Source organism: Phalacrocorax carbo, chromosome 1 (assembly GCF_963921805.1).
Source record: "Phalacrocorax carbo chromosome 1, bPhaCar2.1, whole genome shotgun sequence".
In the NCBI taxonomy this organism is placed as follows: domain Eukaryota; kingdom Metazoa; phylum Chordata; class Aves; order Suliformes; family Phalacrocoracidae; genus Phalacrocorax; species Phalacrocorax carbo.
In genome coordinates this window covers 136,773,926-136,796,111 of record NC_087513.1, presented here as the reverse complement: position 1 = coordinate 136,796,111, position 22,186 = coordinate 136,773,926, and the positions used below count along the sequence as shown (strand labels likewise).

Here is a 22,186-nt window from a genome sequence, read left to right as displayed (position 1 = left end):
GGATTCATTCAGCCAAACTTGGAGGGCTGCTGTAGAGAGGTCTCTCTTTGAGCAACTTATTTAGGCTTCCTTTATATCAGCAGTGGAGAAAAAGGGCTCTTCTAGTGACCAGCCCTTCAAAGGGGACCATCCTTCAAAGAAAGACTCAAGTGGGCTGTATGGATGGTGGCACAGAAATACCTGTCTCTCTCCACTGAATAAAAGGGGAGCTTGTGAGTGACTTTTCCAGATGTAGATACCACCTTTGGAGGTGCTTTAAACTTCAGAAAAAAAATTAGGTGAATGCCATTCTCAGAGACGGTGCGTTTTATGACCCAACACGCTGGGTGTCTACATGCCTTGAATAGCTCTGCGGTCTCTGCAGGCGGCACTGTCTGGACACCGAGATGCTTTCCCCTAAAGCGACTGTAGCACAGCAGTACTTTGCTATTCTCCGTGATGTTGTAAAAGGGCTTACTGATGTCAAGATACTCTTTAATGCGGCTGAAAACCACTTCCACTGCTTTGCAGTTCTGTCAGGTTACGGCATCGCACAATGGAGCTACTCTTTTCTTTTTTTGGAGATGAATGCAAGAAGAAGGGAAAGAGAGAGAGAGGGCGCAAGGTGAGGCTTGGACATCCTATGTGTTTCCCAGAGGAGAGTTCCCTGACCTTCTGCCAGACCAGAGCCGCAGAACAAGCTGGTGCTCCGGAAAGGCTGGAATTGAGGTTTTTGACCTCGACCGATGCCTGTGAAACAACAAAACCACTAACAAAACTAGATCCCCATCTCCCCAAACCATACAACCACAAATTCCAGCCCATTGAACCACATCATTTAAACAGCAGAGACATCCTGAGTGGCATTAAGCTGTGCCATGGTAGCAGCCTAGGCGCCCGAGGTAGACAGCAGAGCACTTGAGAGACTTCAAGCACCCAAGCTGGCAGCTGGATTGGCTTAGGTTTGTGATACAGAGCAGAGCCACTCGCAAGCGCCTGGCCAGGCTCTTGCCTACGTGTTGAAGCAGCAAACCCGGCAGTTGCATGAGGAGCTTGAACAGGGCTAACTGAAGGCTGCTGCCAGAAGGGGTGGCCAGTCCCATCCTCCTCCTCTCCCCCATCTCCGACCTTGTCCCTCCTCCTCCCCTGTGCCTACCCCTTGTGAAAGCCACTGAGCTAACTCAATATTTATTGTGTTCCTTGTACAGGGCAAGTTTCAGACAGAGCAACAAGCCCTGCAATTCCCCACAGCACTCCAAGAGGTCGTATAAGGGATGGGATAGGAGGCTGGGGAAGCGGGAGAAGGTGTAACTTACCCCTCAGCAGTGGAGCATGGTCTTGGAGTGGGCGAGTGTAACCACATCGTGTTTTAAAAGATGGTAGCAACAGCAATTTTTAATGTAGTATTTTCAAGTCTGAGCTTTCCCTTTTTTCCCTTGGCTCAGAGGTTCCCCACATTGGCTTATATCTAGAGCCACACTGATTCCTCTCATTTTTTTGTTTCTGCAACAGAAGCGAGCAGAGCAACCCCTGCCCTATGGGCAACCCGCAGGCAGCCCAACCTGGAGCACCCGCACCTCACCTCTCCCGGGCTCACCTGCACGTGCAGCGCACCCTTCCTCCCAGCTGGGAGACACCCCCCGAGGGGAGGTCATGCAGACCTCAGGGGAAAGAGGCTTTTTTTCGATCCTAGGTATGAACCAGCGTGGTGCGACAGAAAGCGGTGGGAGGGAACTGAACTGCAGGAGTTTGCCCTGAGGCCTCAAGACCGCAGGAGGAGACCTTCTCTACCACGCGCCTCACCGAGGCAGAGGCCCATGATCCTTTTGCTAAGACAGGAATCCTGCTCCCAAGGGAAGCAGTCAGAGAAAAGGCTTTGATATTCCTACGCTACAGACTTTCCCCATAAGAGGAATATTATGGCTGTACAAGAGCATGTGTCACAGGAAGACAAACGTTGAAGAGATCTAACATGGAATAGCCCACACAGATCTATCAGCTAACATAAAACAATCCTTCATCGCTACATTTCTTGTGAAATATAAGAAAGACACAAGAAGAAATTATGTCACTGATTTCAGCCTGGAAAGAGGTACAACTAAAAGTTACTACATCCTTAACCTGCTTGGGATAATTTTGTTCTGTCCTGTTCAAATGAAAATAACAGACAGAAATGATGTAATCTTGGCAAGTGTTACTTTAATTCATCGGAATTTATTCTCTATCTCTTCTCTTCCAAGCAATTGTATATTGAAATGTGCGCAGACAAGGTTGTCCTCCAGCAGTGGTCTTGTTTCTCATTCTCTTGTTTTTGCATAAACTCCATATAGATGGTAATATACACATATATACACATATATACAGAGAGAGGTGCTGGCAAAAAGCAAGGTCTTTATGAGGCCGAGTAATCATTAGACAACTTCCACTAAGAATGTTAAAAAATGTGCAGAAGCTTCTGTATTTAGAAAGGGATTTATAATTAAGAGATGGACATTTAGCGAAGAGAGTACCTTCTGCAGCAGGATTTGCCCTATGCATGGTTTTAAGGACTGTTAGGGAGCTTTAATTCCCTGTGGCAAATCTCTATCAAGCCTGGGGATATTACTGAGACAAGATCAAATAGTGAAGATTGCTTGTGAGAGCTCATTTCTGTCCTTATTTATATTCCACTACCTTTTTAATTTGGAGTGGGGTTTCTTTGGTAATAAGTTGACACGAGCTGCTGCAACAAGCTACATGCAAGAACCTTTTCCTATCAAGTCTCATATCAAGATGATATTTGGAAAAGCCTTGCGACCACCGGAAGAGAGCTGAGGTTTATTCTGAATGCAGTATTCATAAAAGGAGCTGGCCAGCCTGGCAGAGCTACAACAGTTCTGCCCCTTTCTGCTTGGGTTCATGCTTTTGTCTTGTAGCTTTACTTGGGAAATGGAGATATGATAGGCAGACTCTTTAGATGATGGATTTTAAGCCTAAAACTCAGGTAAAACCTTGGATCTGGCATATTTAAGTCGTATTTGAGAGTAGTCCTTAAGCTCCTAAGCCCTTTAGGTGTTTTTGACAGAGATACTCAAGAGTGTAATAAAAACACAACAATTTTTACGTAAACCTTACTTCAAAAAAAGGAGCAAAAAATATGCTCATTATTTTGCTTAGCTTTTTATTCCATCATTATGGCACAAGATAGAACTCAAAGACAACATCACTGAATAAGTCTTCAACTTCATTAAAATTAAGACTAATACGTTTTATAAAATTCTTTGGATATGATACACTTTCCCTTATTAAGTGATAATTTTCTCTAGAATACTGAAGTATATTGCCACCTGCTGGCCATAAACAATTTTGCAACGTAAAACCACCAGAACGTGTATAAAACAGCAACATTTAACAATGCAACATACAGTTATTGAAGAAGTACTGTTGACCCAGACTTTGGCACAATATTTATAGAAATGCAGCTGTGAACTTCTCCAAACGTCGTGTTAATTTCTGAAGCTCTGTGTGACTCCCTTTCGTACGTCTGCATCTTTTTTGCTTTCTCAAACTTTCCTAACGCTGAAATTTTGTTTCTTCAAAGGAAAAGCCATATTATTTCTCAGTTGTTTCCACACCTCAGTTTATTGGGTTTGTTTTTCTAAAATTCGGGTTCCAGTTTATTGTTTTAGAATAATACATAAAATCAAACATTTATAAATATATATATTATATCCTGTATACATAACATTGGTTTTCCTCTAGAATGGGAGGGCAGACCTTTACACTACACCCTTAGATGGTTTAGGCACAGCCTTGCCCTTAATTGATTCTCTGAGCTGCGTCCTACCAGAATCTAAAAAAATATTTTTATACTCTTGTACCAAATTTTAATTTTGTTTGCAAATACAGTTATAAGAAAAAAGTATTTGGTATTTTCCCCTCTAAGCTCACTACTACCCTTATAAAATATATGGCTTTTCATGTTCCACTCTATTTTAGTGTTTTTTAACAGGCAGTGAAAAGAAGGACCACTTCCCCCTTTAACAGTTGTTTTTTTTTTAATATAAGCACAGAAACCAGCTTGTGCACTTTCTATAGAACTCCAATGCATATTATGGTAATGTAAGTGCAGTGATCTAAAAAAGCAGTCATGACTGATTGACATCTGTATATGAAAACATAATATATGATTATCATACAATACCCATTACAGAATATACAATCATCAAAACTGCAGATATATAAATACATTTTTAGCAATAATCAAAGCAACAGTTTTATCTTATACACAGCGTCTGCAAAGAGTTATTAGACTAAAATTTTCATCTCGTTTTTTCCTCAAAAATTTGCTGAAAACCAGGATCATACTGTATTTGTAAATGGACTGCTTGACAGTGCTGTTAAGAAATTAAAGTGAACAAAGTTTTAAAAAAAGTATATGCAATTCAGTCGGTATAAAACAAACAAGCCCTCCCCGTTTTCCAATGTCACAGTTGTTTTCCTACGAGAGGGAGGCATAGGTACGCGTGGCAGTTCTGCAGAGTCCGATCATACAAGGGTTTCCGGGAGGGCATCGGGGTTATCAGCAGATAAAAGCTCCCAAATTTGCCACCTCTCCCTTTGCCAATCATGCCAGTCCGCCTCTGAAACGTTTTTACTGTTCTGACTGTGAGGTGCTGTGGAATAGATGTGACCCGCTTGGGTGTGCAGGGCCGGCCGCTCCTGCCTGGAGGTGGCCTGCTCAGGGGCTTTGGCTGGCGGTCCCCCAGCTGCTCTGGTCCCTGAACTTTTTTCTTGGCGTTGAAGTCTCCACAAAGAGTGCAACGTTGAAGAAACGCTCGATCGCTGTGACAACACAGAGCTTGGTTTTGCTGGGCCTGGGTAGGGGGGCGGTGGCCTCTCTTTTCTGTAGGAGGGCTTGGCTGTGCTTTGTGAACAACCCACATTCGAGTCATGCTCACAGAGGTCCTCCACACTGCTTAAAGTCAAGTGCCGCTCTGACTTTGAGTGTGACAGGTCTGAACTCCTACTGCTGACTTCGATTTGTGGGTTACTGCACACCCGAGACACCGTGGGATGGAGCTGACACTCAGGAATGGCAGCGGTTGTCTGGCTCCTTCGCATGACCTGCCTGCCGTTGTCCAACTCAGAGGAGCTGCCCTGCCACCGAGGAGAATACATGGCAAGGTTCCCCTGGGAAAGAGAGCACTGTCCGGGTCGCAGCAAGCTGCTTTCATAAATGTTCCCGTAAGAACCTGGGGGCCAGAGTCAGAAAGACAATATCAGTCTGCATAATCGTTTACGTGCCATTTAACAAGTTATTGCTTTTCCTCTGTGTACTGGTTTTGGCTGGGATAGAGTTAAATTTTCTTCACAGTAGTGAGTGTGGGGCTGTGTTTTGGATTTGTGCTGAAAACAGTGCTGATAACCCAGGGATGTTTTCGTTACTGCCGAGCAGTGCTTACACAGAGCCAAGGCCTTTCCTGCTCCTCACCCCACCCCACCAGCCAGTGGGCTGGGGGTGCACAAGGAGCTGGGAGGGGGCACAGCCGGGACAGCTGACCCAAGGGATATCCCACACCATATGGCGTCATGCTCAGCATATAAAGCTGGGGGAAGAAGAAGGAAGGGGGGACATATTTGGAGTGATGGCGGTTTTCTTCCCAAGTAACTGTTACGCACGATGGAGCCCTGCTTTCCTGGAGATGGCTGGGCACCTCCTGCCTGCCCATGGGAAGGAGTGAATGAATTCCTTGTTTTGCTTTATTTGCATATGGCTTTTGCTTTAATGATGAAATTAAATTAATCATTAAACTGTCTTTATCTCAAGCCACGAGTGTTCTCACTTTTACTCTCTATCCCCCATCCCACCAGGGGGGAGTGAGCAAGTGGCTGTCTGGGGCTTAGTTGCCAGCTGGGGTTAAACCACGACACCCTGCATCGCTGTGTAGAAGAGGGATGGGGACTTTTATCATCAGGCTATGTGCCTGAAGGTAGAAAAGCATCACCACTGACTGAACCTAGAGACACAGCAAGCAGCCCTACATCTATCTGAACCTCATCTAATACATTATGCGGTGATTCTAATACTTTGCTCTGACATAAAGCCTTGCAGCACTTAACATCCTTCATAAGCTTGAAAAGCAGCGAGGTGTTTTAGTCTCGCAGTTCCTTCTGTGAGGTGGGTGCAGATGGGAGAAAAAACAAAGGCAGGATAGGCCAGGGACTTGCCGGGACCATGCCAGCCAGCGGGAGGGTTAGCACCCAGGGCTGCCAACCTCACAGCCTGGGCTACTGCCACTGCAGCAGCCACACTCAAATCCCCACTGGGCATCCACCTTCCAATGACTTTCAGGAGAATATATTCAAACTATATTTTGAAGTAATTTTAAAACCACTTTTAAAATGACCTTGTGACAGTTTGAAATGTTGCTGCATTTGTATAACCACTGTGTTGCTCTCTATTTTATTGAACACAACCTTTTAGAAGTCCAACTCTGGATGACGTAAGTTCTACTGGTTTCACTGTGATTTCTCAAACCCAGGAAATCATTGTGTCTTCCCTAGATCTGGGCTTAAAATTTCTGAGAAATAACTGACCTGTCATTGCTGGATCTTTGCAGCCACTTTTCAGCGTTGAATGCCAGGTGCCCCAGATATCAAAATGATCTTCAGAAACATCTAAACAGAAGAAGATGATGAATCGATCCTTAATGAACAGCAATTATTAAAAAGCGTTCAAATGGAACTAATTTAAGAGGACGTAAAACTTTATGTAAGGTATCAGAGTCGTTAACATAGACTAGCATCCGGCGTACCATGCACCTAACACAAACAGATCTCAAATGTGTTGTTCACAGTTACTTGCTGTTTCAGGCTCAGACCCTGTAATGAATTCAGTGAGCTCTTTATGGGCAGGACACCTGAGCTTCCCAAAAGACTGGAATTTCCCTTAAGCCTTACTGAAGTCGGTGGGAGAATTTGCAAAAGAACAGGAGGATTTGGTCAACAGAAGGTAGTTCATGTGCTTTTTATGGGAAAGAATGGCAAAGCTCCCTCAGGCAGCCCCAGCCCCAGGGGTCACTGTAAGGCGAGCTCTATCAACCTGCAGCATCATTTGGTTCTTACAAGGAAGAGCTGTCACAGAATAGAGATTTAATGAAATGCGCACATCAGGCATTGTGCTGGATTACAACTGTTTTGTGCCTTTTTCTGATTCCATTAGGCAGTAAAGGAATTTCCTAATTCGTCATGGTCCAGTATCATCACGATGCATATTAAAGTCCAAAAGATGGCTAATATGATAAAACTTCATGTAATTTCCTGTTTATAACTTACTAGAAATATGACCAAATTTTGAAACCTATGCAGAGACTTAGATGCTGAACACAGAAGATAAACACCCATTGGCATTTATAAAGCATATAACTGAGATAATACTCTAAATCCCATTAATTCCAAAGGGAATTAAGTGCCTAACCAGTACCTCTGAAATAAAATGGGTTTTTAAAATACCACCAGTTATCTGTATCCATAAGCACTGAAAGTCCTTAAAGTCTGGCTTACTAAATACACATTTCATGACTGTATTTTTTAAAAAATATTTTTAAATGAAAAGCATCTTGAAGTGTTGGTAGGCTATCAGTTTAAACCACTGTTCTTTACAGAAGAAATCATTCAAGTGTGCACTCCCTACACAGCTATGGAAATTATGGATCCCTGCACTAGTACTGCTAGGTGTGTAACTGGTAGCAGATGTAAAGCTGTGCAGCTCAGCCGTGTTCTCCAGTGAGAACGAGTTGAGGTCATTCTTTTCAGTTGGAGAAAATCTGTAGTTTGACATCTTAAAGTCTCAGATTTTTCCAAATACCTTGCAGGTATTACAGTGCTATGGAGCAGGACTAGAAATCAGAATCTTTGCCATCCTGTCACTGACAGGCTGAAAAGCAGGACATATATAGGCCTATTTTCCTAAATAATAGCTCCAAGTTTTGAGAGATGCCATACCAAAAGCACCCCTGACAGATGGCTGAGCTAACGAGGAGGACTAAGCGCAGACCCTTCGGGCTCAACACAAGGATGTTGGCCAGTCATTTCTTGTAAGCTTATTTATGCTATTGCTCCTCAAGTCCCAGTAGATGATAAAACACAGCAGACACGCTTCAATTATTTCAGCAACCCCCATCAGTTGCTGAGCAGGAGGAGCAGGAGCAGGATGTACTCTACCTTTTCCAGCCTGTGATGCAGAAGAATTCTCCTTTGTCTTAGGCTGCAAGTGTCCAACCAGCGTGTACTGCTCAGGTACCTTGTACAGCTTATCTGGGCTGCAGGAAACTTCTTCTTGCATTGCCATCAGCGACCGCTCAGATAGTACTGGGGAGTTGTTGTCATAAGGGGAGACATCTCCGCTTGAAGCTTTGTTGGAGTCTGTGGAAGAATGTCTTCCTCCTGTGGAGTAGGAACCTTCTGACCGCAGCATCTCTGGGCTCCTGAGAAATTTTGATAAACAAACTACTGTTAATGAAAAATGCTTTGTGTTCACAGCTACAGGTACTGTGTTTGACACCATACAAATAGAATCAAATACAGGAGTATGATCACAGCTGCTGAAATGAAAACACTTCAGAAGCAGTACAGAGGTGAATTTTCCATGAGTAGAACTTTTGCCATGAAGTGGCCAGCAGAGGCCACTAAAAATCAAAAGATGTTGCTGTCAAGAAAGAAAACAACAAAAACCACACAACTGTACGGTTCACTACAGGAAATTAAACAGTGAATCAATTCCTTATGTTACCTTGACAATTTAGCTTGCTGCAACAGTAAATCTGAGGGCATGATAGGGGAGATTAGTTTGATGCTAAGCAGGTATGCTAAAATAACTTTTTCCATTCTGAAGTACTACACAGTCAGAGAAATCAAAACCATAGCTTGCCTGTCATGCTGGGAGAAGGATCATCTTCTGGAGACATTAGAAGGTAAATATTCTACAGGGGACAAGCAGGTGTATCTACCATACTTCTGATGGGGGCGATGGGGGCAGCAAACAACTGGCTCTGCTGGTAACTTCTACAACTTCTTTTACCCTTTCACCTTTACATCACCAACAGCATGGTCTGCATTTAATTTTGACAAAAAAGGGCAAACAAAACACCCACCAAAGTACAGCCAAGGGTCAGAGAGACAACTCTCATTTTCAAAGTGCGTTGGGAACATTGAGGGAAATTTCTTGAACTGTTACAGTTTACTACGCAGATAGGAGGCAGTCTGTGAGTCAATGAACCTCCAGAAGAATATGTAAAAATACTCTGTAAACAAACATAACCTTTTTCCTATCAGTCCTCCCTAATTTGTATTTCTATTACTCATTTTTCATTTCTCTGCTCTGTGATCTTGGTTTCTTAGATGCTTATCTTCTGCTTCTCTTCAGTCAAACACTTCTCTCAGTGACCTCACATTAATATCTGCTCTAACAGCATGTGATACGACAGAGGTTCATTCTTGTAAATGTGTACTGAAAACAGTCAGTCCTTCTCAAAGTAAAATCCAAAGAGAGCTTGAACTGAGTGAGCAGCCAAAGCGCATTACTTGTTATGGAACAATAACCCTCTTTCCAGACAAATGAAACAAAACTGAAGAAAGAAAATAAAGAAAACACACAGTGGTAAGACAGGCTAGCCACAGCACACTAAATATTAAAACAGAAATAATGACAAAACTTAACACTACTTTCCAGCTGTTGGAGTTTTTTTTTTGTGGCTGATTTACATATTGCATGTCCCAAAACATAAAATATATACATTCAACATCGTGATTATTATGTTATTCAATATGCCAATATTTTTTTTTTCAGTATAAAAGCAACCATAAAATCTTGGGGATTAATTACCTAAGTCTACTCTTCAGTAACTCCCAGCAAGAAATCTGTCACTGAACTGATCCTAAACCTCAACTGGGACCAACTCACAAAACCAGAGCTGCCATTTGGCAAAGTACCGCTGTCCCAGGCTTCCTACTGTGGTTGGTATGATAATGTTGGGGAGTAATTAAAAAACAAAAGGTAAATCATGCCTCAATTATGAAACTTCCCATCTCAACTTCTCATCTGAAGATGAGTCCAAGGAAAATTAATCTATAAACAGCCACACACTTTGAAGAATTATTGTCTTTTTAGTATGTATGATTCTATCACAATTTTTTTATCCTTTTTTGTCCCTTACACCTCTCTTTCTGCCCTCTAAGTTCTAAAAAAGCTTGTCTAGTGAGTTAAGATGAGATTTCAGCAATGTCTCAGGAATTTTAGAAGAACCAGAAAGACCTGAGAGGCAAGGGGTGAGATGTTGGTATCTGTAGATTTCCTACAACCAAATGTCTTTCTCTCCAGCTTTCTAGCCTGAGCACCATCTAAACCTGACCCTGCTAGCATACAGACATACTTAGCACTAATGGTGACAGCAGTAAGGCTTATTGCATGTACACTTTTGCAGGATCAAAACCTAACTATGTTGCACAGGGCAAAGAGAGAGGTTTACCACGACTTAGCCATGGCAAGGTAACACAAGGAATAGGGGAAAGGGAAATGCAAATGAAAGAACGTGGGAACATAAACTTGAGCTTTGTGAAACACTGATTTCATGTCTTACCTTGAATGATCTGTTATAGTCTATCTCTTCTCAAGACAGAGGTCCTGATAAAAATTTACTTAAATGGAAACTGTCAAGTCTTTGGAAAGATCCAAATGTTCACTTTTCTAAACTCATTTATAGCTTCAGATAGTAAGGCCATGCAATTATATATATATATAAAACTTTAAAATTTGTTTTGAAAAAATAGTTCTAAAAATCAAAGAAAACGCCTGCAGACTCTGCCAATGTTACTACAAGAAACCTAAAAATTGACTGAATACTATGAAGTTGGAAATTGGTCTCACATATTTGCAGCTTTACAATGCTCTTCATGAACAAAATAAAACACAACTTGCAAAAGACTTTGGCTCATATCTTTCCAAATAAAGAATGAATTATCACATATTCCTTAAAACAAAAGGTTTGCATCTGTTTGCTTTACAGTTTTGAGTTCAGTAGCAAACGGATGTTTGCTAGAATTCAATATTCATTTTCCCCTGGATAGCTGTGAGATTCTCTACCCACACACTGGAGAAAAACTAAATTGGGAGGCAAATGCAAATATTGTGCAAGATACCTACTCTCCTGTACGCAGTCTATGAATAATGGCAGATTATGGTCTCCACAAAGGATAATAGAAGATTATGTATTATCAAATGTGAGAAACGGGAAGGCAAGTAAAGTATTTTCTAGTGGTTATGAACTATGTTAAGGAAAAGATTTAAAAAGTGGTTACGTACAAACTGAAAGATTTGAAAGCTGCAGAAGGAACCTATGCTACATGTGTTCAAAAACACTATTTCAGATTCCAAAACAAAAATCAGCTATGAAGGAAGCTGAAGGAGTCTTGGGCTTTCCTTTTTAATTGGCATCCTTATGAATTGATGTTATCCACTAGAGTCTACTTGCATGGGTGAACTGGGAAAATGTTAATAATAGTAATTACTTCCACTGGGGATATTCCTACTTTTTTACTGGCGTCAAGGTCATCAAAACAGGAAATCCCATTCTGGTTTTGGCAGAAATCCTTTTCTGTTATACCTTAAAGCCTTATTATGCCTTACAAGAGGCAAATCATATGGAGTGTGACAGCTTGGCAGCATGCAGTAATAATTTCCATACGTATTTGAGCAACACAGGTGCCACCAACAAAACAGATTATGGATTATGATGTGGTTGCTGCTGTAACAAGGTAGAGGACTCAATGATTCAGGGAACCTCTGCAGCTTTGAAATCTGCTCTTATGCATACTATATGGCCTATTGTATGGCTTCACCTTTGTGCCACAGGTTAGGGTGGATTAAAAGCCATCATCACCATGGAAAAACATTCAAAAATTCTATACCTTTGAAACTCCTTTGCTCTAAAAGGACTACCAACCATGATAAGCAATAAGTAATCGTAAGAAACAGATTTTATTTTTGTGTTAGTTTAAAGACACTTCATCTTACATCTGGAAACCCCAAATTCCATTGTCATCAAGCCAACGTACAAAAAAGTTGGGAAAATCATCCACAAAAGCAGACTTCATAATTGCTGCCGATGGTAATTAGTGCTTTACCATGAACGACTTCCATAAACTCCCTGACACACCATTCACAATGCTCAGCTCTTAAGAGAACTGAAAGATGAGGAAAATCTGATTTGTCCTCCACTGAGAAGGAAAAGAGATTGTGTTTCCTCTGTTAGATCAAAGCCAGAAAAGCATTTGTAATGACATCAAAAGCAGAGATGTGACGGCAATTGCAGAAGCAGAACTTTCAGAGCAATTAATATGACACTGAAGTATTGAAGTTGATTCCACACTCTGTGTTATGCAGCCAACTAGCTCTTCTGATGAAGATTGTCTCAAGAATATGTAAAGCTTTCTTTTCCACGGATCCCAGTTTGGATCTTGAGCACATGACCAGGAAATTTCAAAGAGTAGTACAGATGTATTTTGGAGGCTCATTTTTATCAAATCAAGACAAACATCTCCCTGTTGTCTGCTGCCTCACATTTCTCACAGGAAAAATAACCAACAAATATGTAGCCTTAAAATTGAGATTACGTTCTGAAATAGATTAATCTCTTAAGAGCGTCACACTCCTAGCAATAACAGTAAGCAACATTCCCTCTAATTGCCTGGAATATCTTAACCAAGAAGTTGCAATCACAGTGAAAACATATCTCATTAACATTAAGAATAAAGCACTTACATGATAGCAGAGTAGAAGAAAAATGACAGATAGTAAGTTTTTCCTATTTCAGTGATAATTCATCTGCCCATTACTGAAAATACAATAAACAGGTACTAGTGTAGCTACAGGTTCCTATTTGGTTTCGTAACCTTTTCTTACAAAACACCTTTTGCCAGTTGTGACCAGCTTTGCACAAAAGATCCATTTTCTCCTGTAGGTGTGCGTGCTGGCAGAAGAGTAAGGAAGCTCAAAGAAAGGTCAATTAAAGAAACAGGATCTAACAATAATCTGTTACATCCACAATGATTTGTGACAAATTTATGCCCAATTGATATGTGTAGCCAGGTGTGAGATGCAATTTTATGTCTTTGTATTACATACACACTGAAATCCAGCATGAAGGTTTTTATTAGCTTGAGTTAGAAATAATATGATCATTCCAAACTGAGGGCTTAAAGAAAGATTTTACCATATACGTCATGTGATTTGCAGCATCTCTCCTAATTGTGGTCTTGGCTTATGGCAAATGTGAAATAAGTGTAGATGACAGCTAACGTACCTCTAATTGTTCTGCATTTATTGTGATCTAAATATACGCATGGTTACTTGTCAGCCAGACATAAACTAACCGAAATTATTTCATATCTGTGGTAGGCTGTCAGAGACAGGTACCACAAATCAGATCATCTGTGATAATTGGCTACTGCATGTTATGTGTTCATGTGGTTAAATCAACAAACTAATAAAATCCTTTACAACATATCACATACTCTGCACGTATTTTTGAGAAAGCTTTTTACTCCATGTGTTAACTGTACTATTTCTTTTATACCTTTTCCTTTAAAGCCAGGCACACTATTACATTACCTCCGACCATACAATGTTCACAGGGAGAGAAAAAAAATCATAGCTAACTGACCGTACAAATTCAATTTTAATTATATTCTGAATGCACTAGGCACTTTCCACACGCACAGGAAGACAAAGTCCAATCTGTCCCAGAGAGTTTAGAGCCTAGGAAACCTCTTAAAAATTACTTAAAGCAAGCTTGCCAAATTTTGTGATTTTGGGGTCTGACATATTGGGATTCGCTTGAATAAAGACAATGACTGTGTGTCCCATGAGAAAGCCAGGAATCCTGTTAACCCGAACGTACAAACTCACAGCATTAAGGCACACAGGTGTAGGCATATATATACCATGCACTAAGTTGGAATATGTTATGTATCATAACTGCAATAGGGACCGGTGTGATTTTTTTTCTCTTCAGATCTTTCACACAGCATACAATTAAATTATATCCAAAGAGTCTCCATAAACCTGCTGTTGCGGCAGTTGACTTGTTTACAGTGTCCTATGTGTATACAATAGGAAAAGAACAACAAACTGGTTAAACGGCTAGCTGTGATTGTGTTAAGGCACTCTAGGGTGTGTTTCAAGGATAGTGTAATACATGCCTCCTGTTATTGAAGACTACAACAAACCCAAGACATGAACCAGCAGATCACCAGAATACATCCTGTCAGATAATAGTGCACTGAATATTTTTATGTACATGCCATTCTGTTCTCTACAGCAGAAAGCAATCTTTCCTCTGAATCGGGAAACAAAATTTTTCTTTAGAAAACACTGTACAAGAGTCATAATTTCTTTGGCAGAGTCTGTGTAATGGGGAGGATATTTCTACTCCACTGTAGACAGTGCAGAAGAGATGTGGAAAACTAGAACCTTTTGAACACTTCCAGTGGGAGACAGAAATTCCCAGCAGAAACAGGGATGATGAAAAAACAGATTACTCACGATGACTGGGAAGCTTTCCTCCTCAACAAATAGTCCACAACATCCGGGTCAGTCTCTAATAGGCTAATAAGCACTTCATTCTGAAGGTCAGGGGAAACCTATGAAGACAACAGAAAATACTTAGCTGGAGATTAATACCCTTTGACATACATTAATTTTGGTACTATGCTTAAGCTGAAAGACCAAATATATGTACATTTATGGAGAGTATATCAAATAAAGATTCAGAAGCTTCCACTTAAAAAAGAAATTTCATGTAACAACAGGTGAAGTAGGACTAAAGATCACTTTGTAACTCTCAAATGCTGATTACTGTTGAATAACCCATTGGTATCCAGTTGGGTATTATATCTGATAACAACAGTGGGACTACTCATGTATTGCAATCTCAAAAGCTCCAGTTTAAGGTCTCACCTTACATTCCCATTCAAAGACCTGGGGACATTTACAAATTTCCATTCCAAGCGACTGCACTTCTCTTCTTTTAGAAACAATGTGAAATGCAATTACACAGAAAGGAGAATATTTCTTTATACATTCTGTGGCATTTGACTTATGTCTTTCTCATACGGAAATCTCGTGGTAACTGTTCTACGTATGAAGTTCTTCGATTGCTTCATTTCAGTGAGAACTGCTAAAGGTCAGCATTTTTCTAAATGAAGCCTTACACACATTTAATGTTCAGGTATCCATATGGCCAAATCCTGGGATCTAGAACCATTTAAATTCCTGCTTATGCTCAGTCAGAGCTTGAGTAATTACAGAGTTCATCTGTCCATAACTCAGGTTTACAAGTGGGTCCTGTTGGATGTCCAGCCACTCTGGACTTTGGGTAGTAGCAACAGGCTCAGCCAGAATTTGTCATCTTTGGAATTTAGACTTCTGATCTGCTAACTTTCTCTAGTGCACTTTATATGGAGATGAACCGGCAAAGCACTTGATAGCTTCAGCTACTGCAGGATACAGCAACAATTCCTGGGCAGGGAGCAGGAATGGCTCTCCAAAACCTGCCCAAGCAAACTTTGTGCTTCCAACTGCATTTTACAGGAGTCTTACAAATCCTTAAGTAAGTTTGTCCACATCACAGTGGAACATTCAACTCAACTTTCAAAGCACTGAGACAGATGAAACCATCTGAGAAACTTGAACTAACAGCCCAGGTTCACTCATGATGGATGGAGCTGGAGGCAAGACAATCTCAGCAAGGGGTCATCAACTGTGCAATATGCTTCTGGATGCAATTTGTCAGAGCCTGAATCTCTTGACCTTCAGGTCACACTGCATGGGCCGTTTGTTCTCCCTGACATTTCCTGGGAAATAGGAATAGAATTACTAACAGATTCCTCAGGGGAATACCTCAGTTTTGGAGGTATTTAGGGAGTCAAGTTACAGAAAAGGCATATTTCTTTAAAAAAAGAAGTAATTTGAAAATAAATGAAGATATGTATAATATAATTCAAATTGATCCAAAATTTCTACAAAAAACTTGTGTGACTACATATTCCTTCTTCAAAAATTGTATTTAGCCTCTAAGCTAGAAAAAACATCTTACTGATGGTCATTGAAATACCAGTCTTTAAATAAATTTTCTTCTCTCTGTAGGAATACATTTTTGGAAACCTGGTATGCTGTAACTTCTCTGTTTAGACAGCCTTTCTATACAGTAGAATAAACTCCAGATAAAGTTTGACAGTAAAGCAGAATCCACGTCTTTCTGTATGTAACTTACTATTCAGCTTTCTATCAAGTTGATAAACTCCTAAGAATCTTCTGAGAGGGCTTTGTCATTTAAAAAATGTATATATAATACAAATATAATATAAAAATAAAAATACAGAAATATATTTCCATTACTGAAAAAAAAAATATCAGTCTGTCATTCCATAAAAATGAATCTGAAAAAGTTCCAACAGGAAGTGCAATTCCAACTGAAAGCACCTGCAAAACGCAAACTTAGCAGCTCCATTGAGTTACAGGAGCTTTATCTGAGTGAATGAGGGCATATTAATCTATGATCCTTCAACTGGATTTGTCTTGATGGTCTCCTTGCAAGCTATCTACCGGGTTTTGCATTTCCTCCTGAGCAGGAATTTACTTCCGTTTTGTTAACTAACTTGCAAGTGTAGATCTACTATTCATGTAATTATAAACATACACTTATAAAGAACTACTATATTGATATCTCAGGAAGATGTCACAGAACTGCAGTAACTATTATGGAATTGTTTAACTGGCAGTTGTGGCTGAATAGATGGATGAGAATTTGAAATTCAGGGACAGAAGGGAAGCCAAGACACTGCTGAAATAACAGCTATTGAGCACATACTGGGATGCATCAGAGGGCTCTGGGGTTGTCAGGACCCTAGCAGTAGGAGATATTCTGAGGTTTTGGGGCTGGGTATTATGTAAGAGTCACAGCTATTGAGACACAGAAGGGTGGAGGGACTCTTGAAATGTCTCCTTTGTGCTGTCCCTTGCTACTGATATGGCACAGACCGGCAGTGTGTGACTGCCTCCACAGTGGGAAGGCCACAGTAGCCTCTAACAGTAAAAATAAATTTCAGACACTATGTAGTGCATCTTTGCAGCAGGGCTGGATTTGGAGACTAGAGATGAAAATGTACAACCAAGCTGCTCTTCTCCATCCTCCATGCCAAGTCACAGCCAGTGAGACAAAATGTGGTTGAGTTGTGCCTCCCCGTATTCAGCTGCTGGGCATAGTTCAGAGACTAGCAACGAACAGTCCTGTGTACGTTCCTGTAAAATGTTTTAATGCATCCCTTAGACTCACTGAAATGGATAAGAATTGGATATGAAAGGCCTTAACATCCTTAACATCAATGAATCAAGGTCAGAATCCATCTTCTATATGAAATCCACATGTTTGCATATTACTAATGTCAGTTACAATTGCTTAATAAAAACAGTCCCCATTATCCTGGGTTGTTCTGACAAAGAGAATCTTCCTGAACCACCAATACATCAGAATCATTCTGATATTGTGGTCTGGGTGCCACAACACGTCCTGGTTTCCTAGGTTTTATTTCACAAATGTTGTTCCCATTTCAATGCTGAAGTCAATCAGAGTTTCATAACCTCCCTATATAAAAAAGTAACAGAAAAAAAACCCAAACACAAAAACACCTTAGCAGTGATAACACTGTATGTTACAGCTGCAGCTGAATGCTCAAGCCCAGATGTTTTTCTTTTTGTAAGTAGCATAAATGTCAAGTATAAACAGCAGTTCTGGCTTGGCCCCACTCCTATGGGTTTGGAAAATGAATTGCTGCTGCCTGATTTCAAATGATCAGAGTTTTATTACAATTTCATGTACAAGTCTTCTCCTTTCAATGCATCTACTACCACATGATGCACTGGGCTAATTATTTTCAGAATACAAAGATTCTCTCTGTGCTGCTGCTGCAAACATGACAAAGACAAAAGTAAACCCTGGTAGAAGCTTTCTAAAACACCAGCTATGAGCAATTTGACACAATCCTACAGATCGAGTATCATATGTGAGTCAAGACATTACTCCAGAAAACAGGCAGAACTTGCCATGTTGTTTGTTAAACTATGGCAATTGAAAGAGTGAAAGCACACAGAGATGCTCAGCTGGTAGACATTTCTATAAATTTCACAATGTATTTCAGCTTTCAGGAGAGCATCTGACATAGGTTTGCTTTCTCTCACATGCAGCTAGTCTCTCATTTTGAAATCTGATTCTAACCTCCCTTCACAATCTGAAAAGCTACTCTGGAAAACAAAAGAAAACTCCTTTTCCCCCCACACTTCATTTAACCTTCAGATGAAAATGCAAGCACTGAAGAGATAATGGAATAAATCTGTCAGAAGTCAAACAGACTGTATGTAGGTTAGTCTAACCCTAAGCCCCACCCTTTCCACATTGAAAGTCGGAATGCGTGCCTAAGTACTATGTACTGAGATGTGGCTGTGCTGTAAAATGTTCTTAAAGAGAAACAATAAGAAAACGTTGAGTATTGCCAAGTATTCTTATTCAAGTATTATTTTAAACTTGCTAGTGCTATCCACACTCTGGGCCAGCAGACCTTTGCACAAGAGTGCAGTTCTGTCACTTTCTTTTCCTGCTGTGGAAGGAAAAATAGCACCTGAAATTTCCCCAAACTGTGAAAAGCATTACCAAAAAAAAGAAAGGATTGCTGAGTGTCTCACTGGAACAAGAATAAAAATAAAGAAAAAGATATAATGAAAGGTAATACAGTGTGAGGGAAGGACAAGAAAACCACAGCAAAGTTCATCTGAGGGTAAGACTGATAGGCAGGGCTCACGACTTGTTTTCTCATGCTCTTCTCCCTGCTGAAATCTGGTAGACAGCCTCACCTTAGAGTACTACGTGGCCAAGGCTTGTCCAACTTTTCCCATCAAGGTATCCAGCACCCAGCTTTGATGGAGCATTAAAGGGGGTTTCCAAAATGTTCTTCCTCTTGCTTGGGGAACTGATCTCCCAAAGCAACAGTGTAACATGCAGTGCTGCTTAGTTTCAAGACACAACAACCAAAGCTATTTTCACCTTTTCAAGACTACTGGTTTTGTTAAGACATGTATGCCTACTAAAACAAAGGCAGGATAGTGCCCACCATTAGGTCTGACTGACCTCTGCTACCCCAAAGGAGGGGTCTCTCAGGCACAGGTCATCCTGAGCTGACCTGTAATTCTGTAGACAAAAAGAGGAAAAGATAAAGCCACAGAATGAACTGTCCAGGTAAATGCTAAGCACCAGGAAGGTGATTTAACTAAGCTGCATCCTAAGTAAACATGTCCAAGGTCATAATCCCTCTCATGAAGCACTTCCTTGCTTCAGCAAGAGAACAGAAAGGAACTCAGGAACTACATGGATTTGTGCTTTACTCCTCTTATCCAACTGACAAATGAGAAACCTATGTCCTTCCTCCCCATCCAACCAACAAGAAAGTATTTGGTAGGGGAGGCTGTTCCTTAAATTAACCAAAGATCTCTTATTCCCTGCAGAAAAACTGCCTCCCTGACTTCCAAAACTGAGAGGTGAAAGGTCATTTTCAGTCTTGTCTTCAAAACTAATGAGCAATGCTGGTGCATTGTTTAGTATACAACTGAATAGCCAACGCCATCATTTCCACAGACAGAAGTCTTCTAAGGAAGATACTCCTATCTAGTCAGAAACCATTCCAAGCAAGATGGAAGTACACATTTTTAATATTATTGCTTACTGCAAAGCATTCTCCTTGATAGAAGACTACTTTTTCTACCAATAATAATTGACCTTAAATTAATGCAGTTTCCACGGTTTATTTCATCCTAGTCTACTTTAATACCAGCCAGGTATTTCCTCACTTAACTTAAAAATACATAGGAGTAATGTGAAGAAACATCCACCTACCATGAAAAGGGCTTCATAGTTTTCAATCATCTTTTGTACGACAGCTATGATAGCAGTACTCTCTTCAGCTCGAGCTGAGCTCTGAACTGAGAATTCTTTGTCTGTAGATTTCTGCTTGTGCAACAAGTTAGGGCCAAAGATGGTAGCCAGGTTCAGTGATGTCATTTTGTTCCCAGTAATCTAGAAAACAGAATATAAATGAGGTGGGGTCTTATGGGGTCTAATGTATACAGATACATACATAGACACGTCTATACACACGTGCGCCACCCCCCACCCTCCCAATTTGGAAGATGTTTCATTCATCAAAACCAAAACTGAGTGCTAGTCAAATAAAAAAAATGAACAATTTTTAGAAATGTTTAAACACCTTGTTTGGACATCTCTGCAACAAGCACTGTGGATTTTCTGGATACGTTTTCAAACGGATTGGAGGAGTAGAAGGTGGAAGTGCTGCTTGCCCTTAATTCCCTGGAAGCTCTGCAGTGGCATACTTCTGAACTCAGGGAAACCTCCCTCCTACTTCACCACCTCAGCATATTACTGTCTCTTGGGACCAAATACTGAAAACTATTAGCTTTCTCAAGTAGCACTCATCATTTGAAACAGATACAGTGAGGAAACCCACACTTTTCCATGTTTAAACAGTTTAGATAATTAAGGAGTGTGTTCATTATTTTTAATAAAAATTATTATATTTTATAAAACTATTTTCCTGGTTTTTTGCTTGTTTCCTAGAACATGCCAAACGTTTAGTTGTTGGGTGGATTTTTTTTTTTTTACTTTTTTCCTACTTTTATAACTCTGTGCTCAAAGAAGCAATAGTAACCTGATTCTGGAGGAAGCAGAAGGCTAGGAATGCATACCAGACTAGACAGAAGTTATCTGAAAAATATGTCATATAGGTTCTTAAATCAAAATTTTCATTGTCATATTTGTGATTAGACTACTTTTTTCCCCTTATATCTTTTAACAGAGTAAAAAGCAGGGGTCATGTGCTTCCTCTCTGTGTCTCCACTTGGTTGCTATTCTGGGAATGCAGAAGGTGTCAGCAGTTTGACTATGTAAGACTGTAAGTGAGTTTCAGCTGTTGACCCAGTATTTCTTGCAGGCTTTTTTTAAAGAACAAAAAAATATCATGAGAGTTAATGCTCATTGGTTTCAGTTACATTTGGATTAATTAATTTAAAGAAAGGGCAGTAAGAGGCACCAAAAAGAGGCAGTAAAAACAGCATTTCGAGAAATGAGCAGTACAAAACAAATCTTTTCAAAGTAGTATATTAATTTACTTTTTTTGTAGCTGGTCATTTACTGAATACTCTAGTCAAACTTACAACTGTGCACTGACTGCACCTGGTTTATTTTTCACACAGCTTAACTAGACAGCATAAAGATGATAGTAAAAAAAGCTTTTCCTTTTATTGGTGGGACCGCTGGGTAATCTTGGAAAGACATCTGCACTAGGTAGGTGCATGGGCAGTCATAACAAACATGTTGGCTCTTTGTTTAAAGACTCATCCCAGCATGACTGTGAGTACAGCACACTCCCTTTTTTGCACACCACCATGTACCCTGCTGTTTTTCGGGTGACCTGCCTTTTAAACACTGTCAGAGTACTGAGCCACCAAGGATGTACAGGCACGTGGTGCCTCAAGTGTGCCAGGGACAGCCTCTGGCTGTGCCTGGATCTGCATGTGCAGGCTGTTTATACAAACAGTGAGTCTTTTCTAAAGGGTAGCCTTGGGGCATCCCTTAAAAAATGTTGTAAGCGTATCCACTGAAATTAACTGAATGAGTAATTTTTAAGAAGTTAGTCATCCACCTTCATCTTCGTGAGAGGAGGGCTTTTGAAAGAACTTGTGAAGAGGGCCTGTGTGCCACAGCTTGGCTGTTTTCCTTCCAGTGATAGCAAACAGTCTGATAAAATACTTTCTCTTGCCCTGTACACCTTTATTCACTTAATTATTCATGAACAGCTTAAATAATTGTGAGCAGAACACTGTATTATTGATAAAAGGTATCCTGTTGCACATAACATTCCTGATGTTTACAATACTGCCAAGACAGCTTACATAAATTTGCCTTGCCAAAATACCTGTAGCAGAATGATGGACCAATAAGGGGAATGAAAATGCCTTTAATACAACTGTTGGGCCAAACCAACCCTCTTAAGCAGCATCCTCTAGCCCTGCAATAAGATCCTCTTGGGTACGTTCCTGAACCAACAG

The 22,186-nt window shown here is 40.5% G+C and overlaps 1 protein-coding gene across 5 annotated transcripts in view; it reads right to left on the bottom strand.

The window, feature by feature from the left end:
* Positions 1–4,005: 4,005 nt before the first annotated feature.
* The window catches only part of ARHGAP6 (Rho GTPase activating protein 6), a 342,515-nt gene continuing 324,334 nt past the window's right edge, over positions 4,006–22,186 (bottom strand). For all 5 annotated transcript variants that reach the window (XM_064475524.1, XM_064475554.1, XM_064475547.1 and 2 more), the window contains 5 exons: positions 19,959–20,138; positions 14,561–14,658; positions 8,185–8,447; positions 6,559–6,639; positions 4,006–5,213 (listed from right to left, as the gene is read on the bottom strand). In XM_064475524.1, coding sequence (XP_064331594.1) covers positions 4,507–5,213; positions 6,559–6,639; positions 8,185–8,447; positions 14,561–14,658; positions 19,959–20,138 — 1,329 coding nt within the window. In that variant the 3' untranslated portion in view covers positions 4,006–4,506. The remainder of the gene's footprint in view (positions 5,214–6,558; positions 6,640–8,184; positions 8,448–14,560; positions 14,659–19,958; positions 20,139–22,186) is intronic.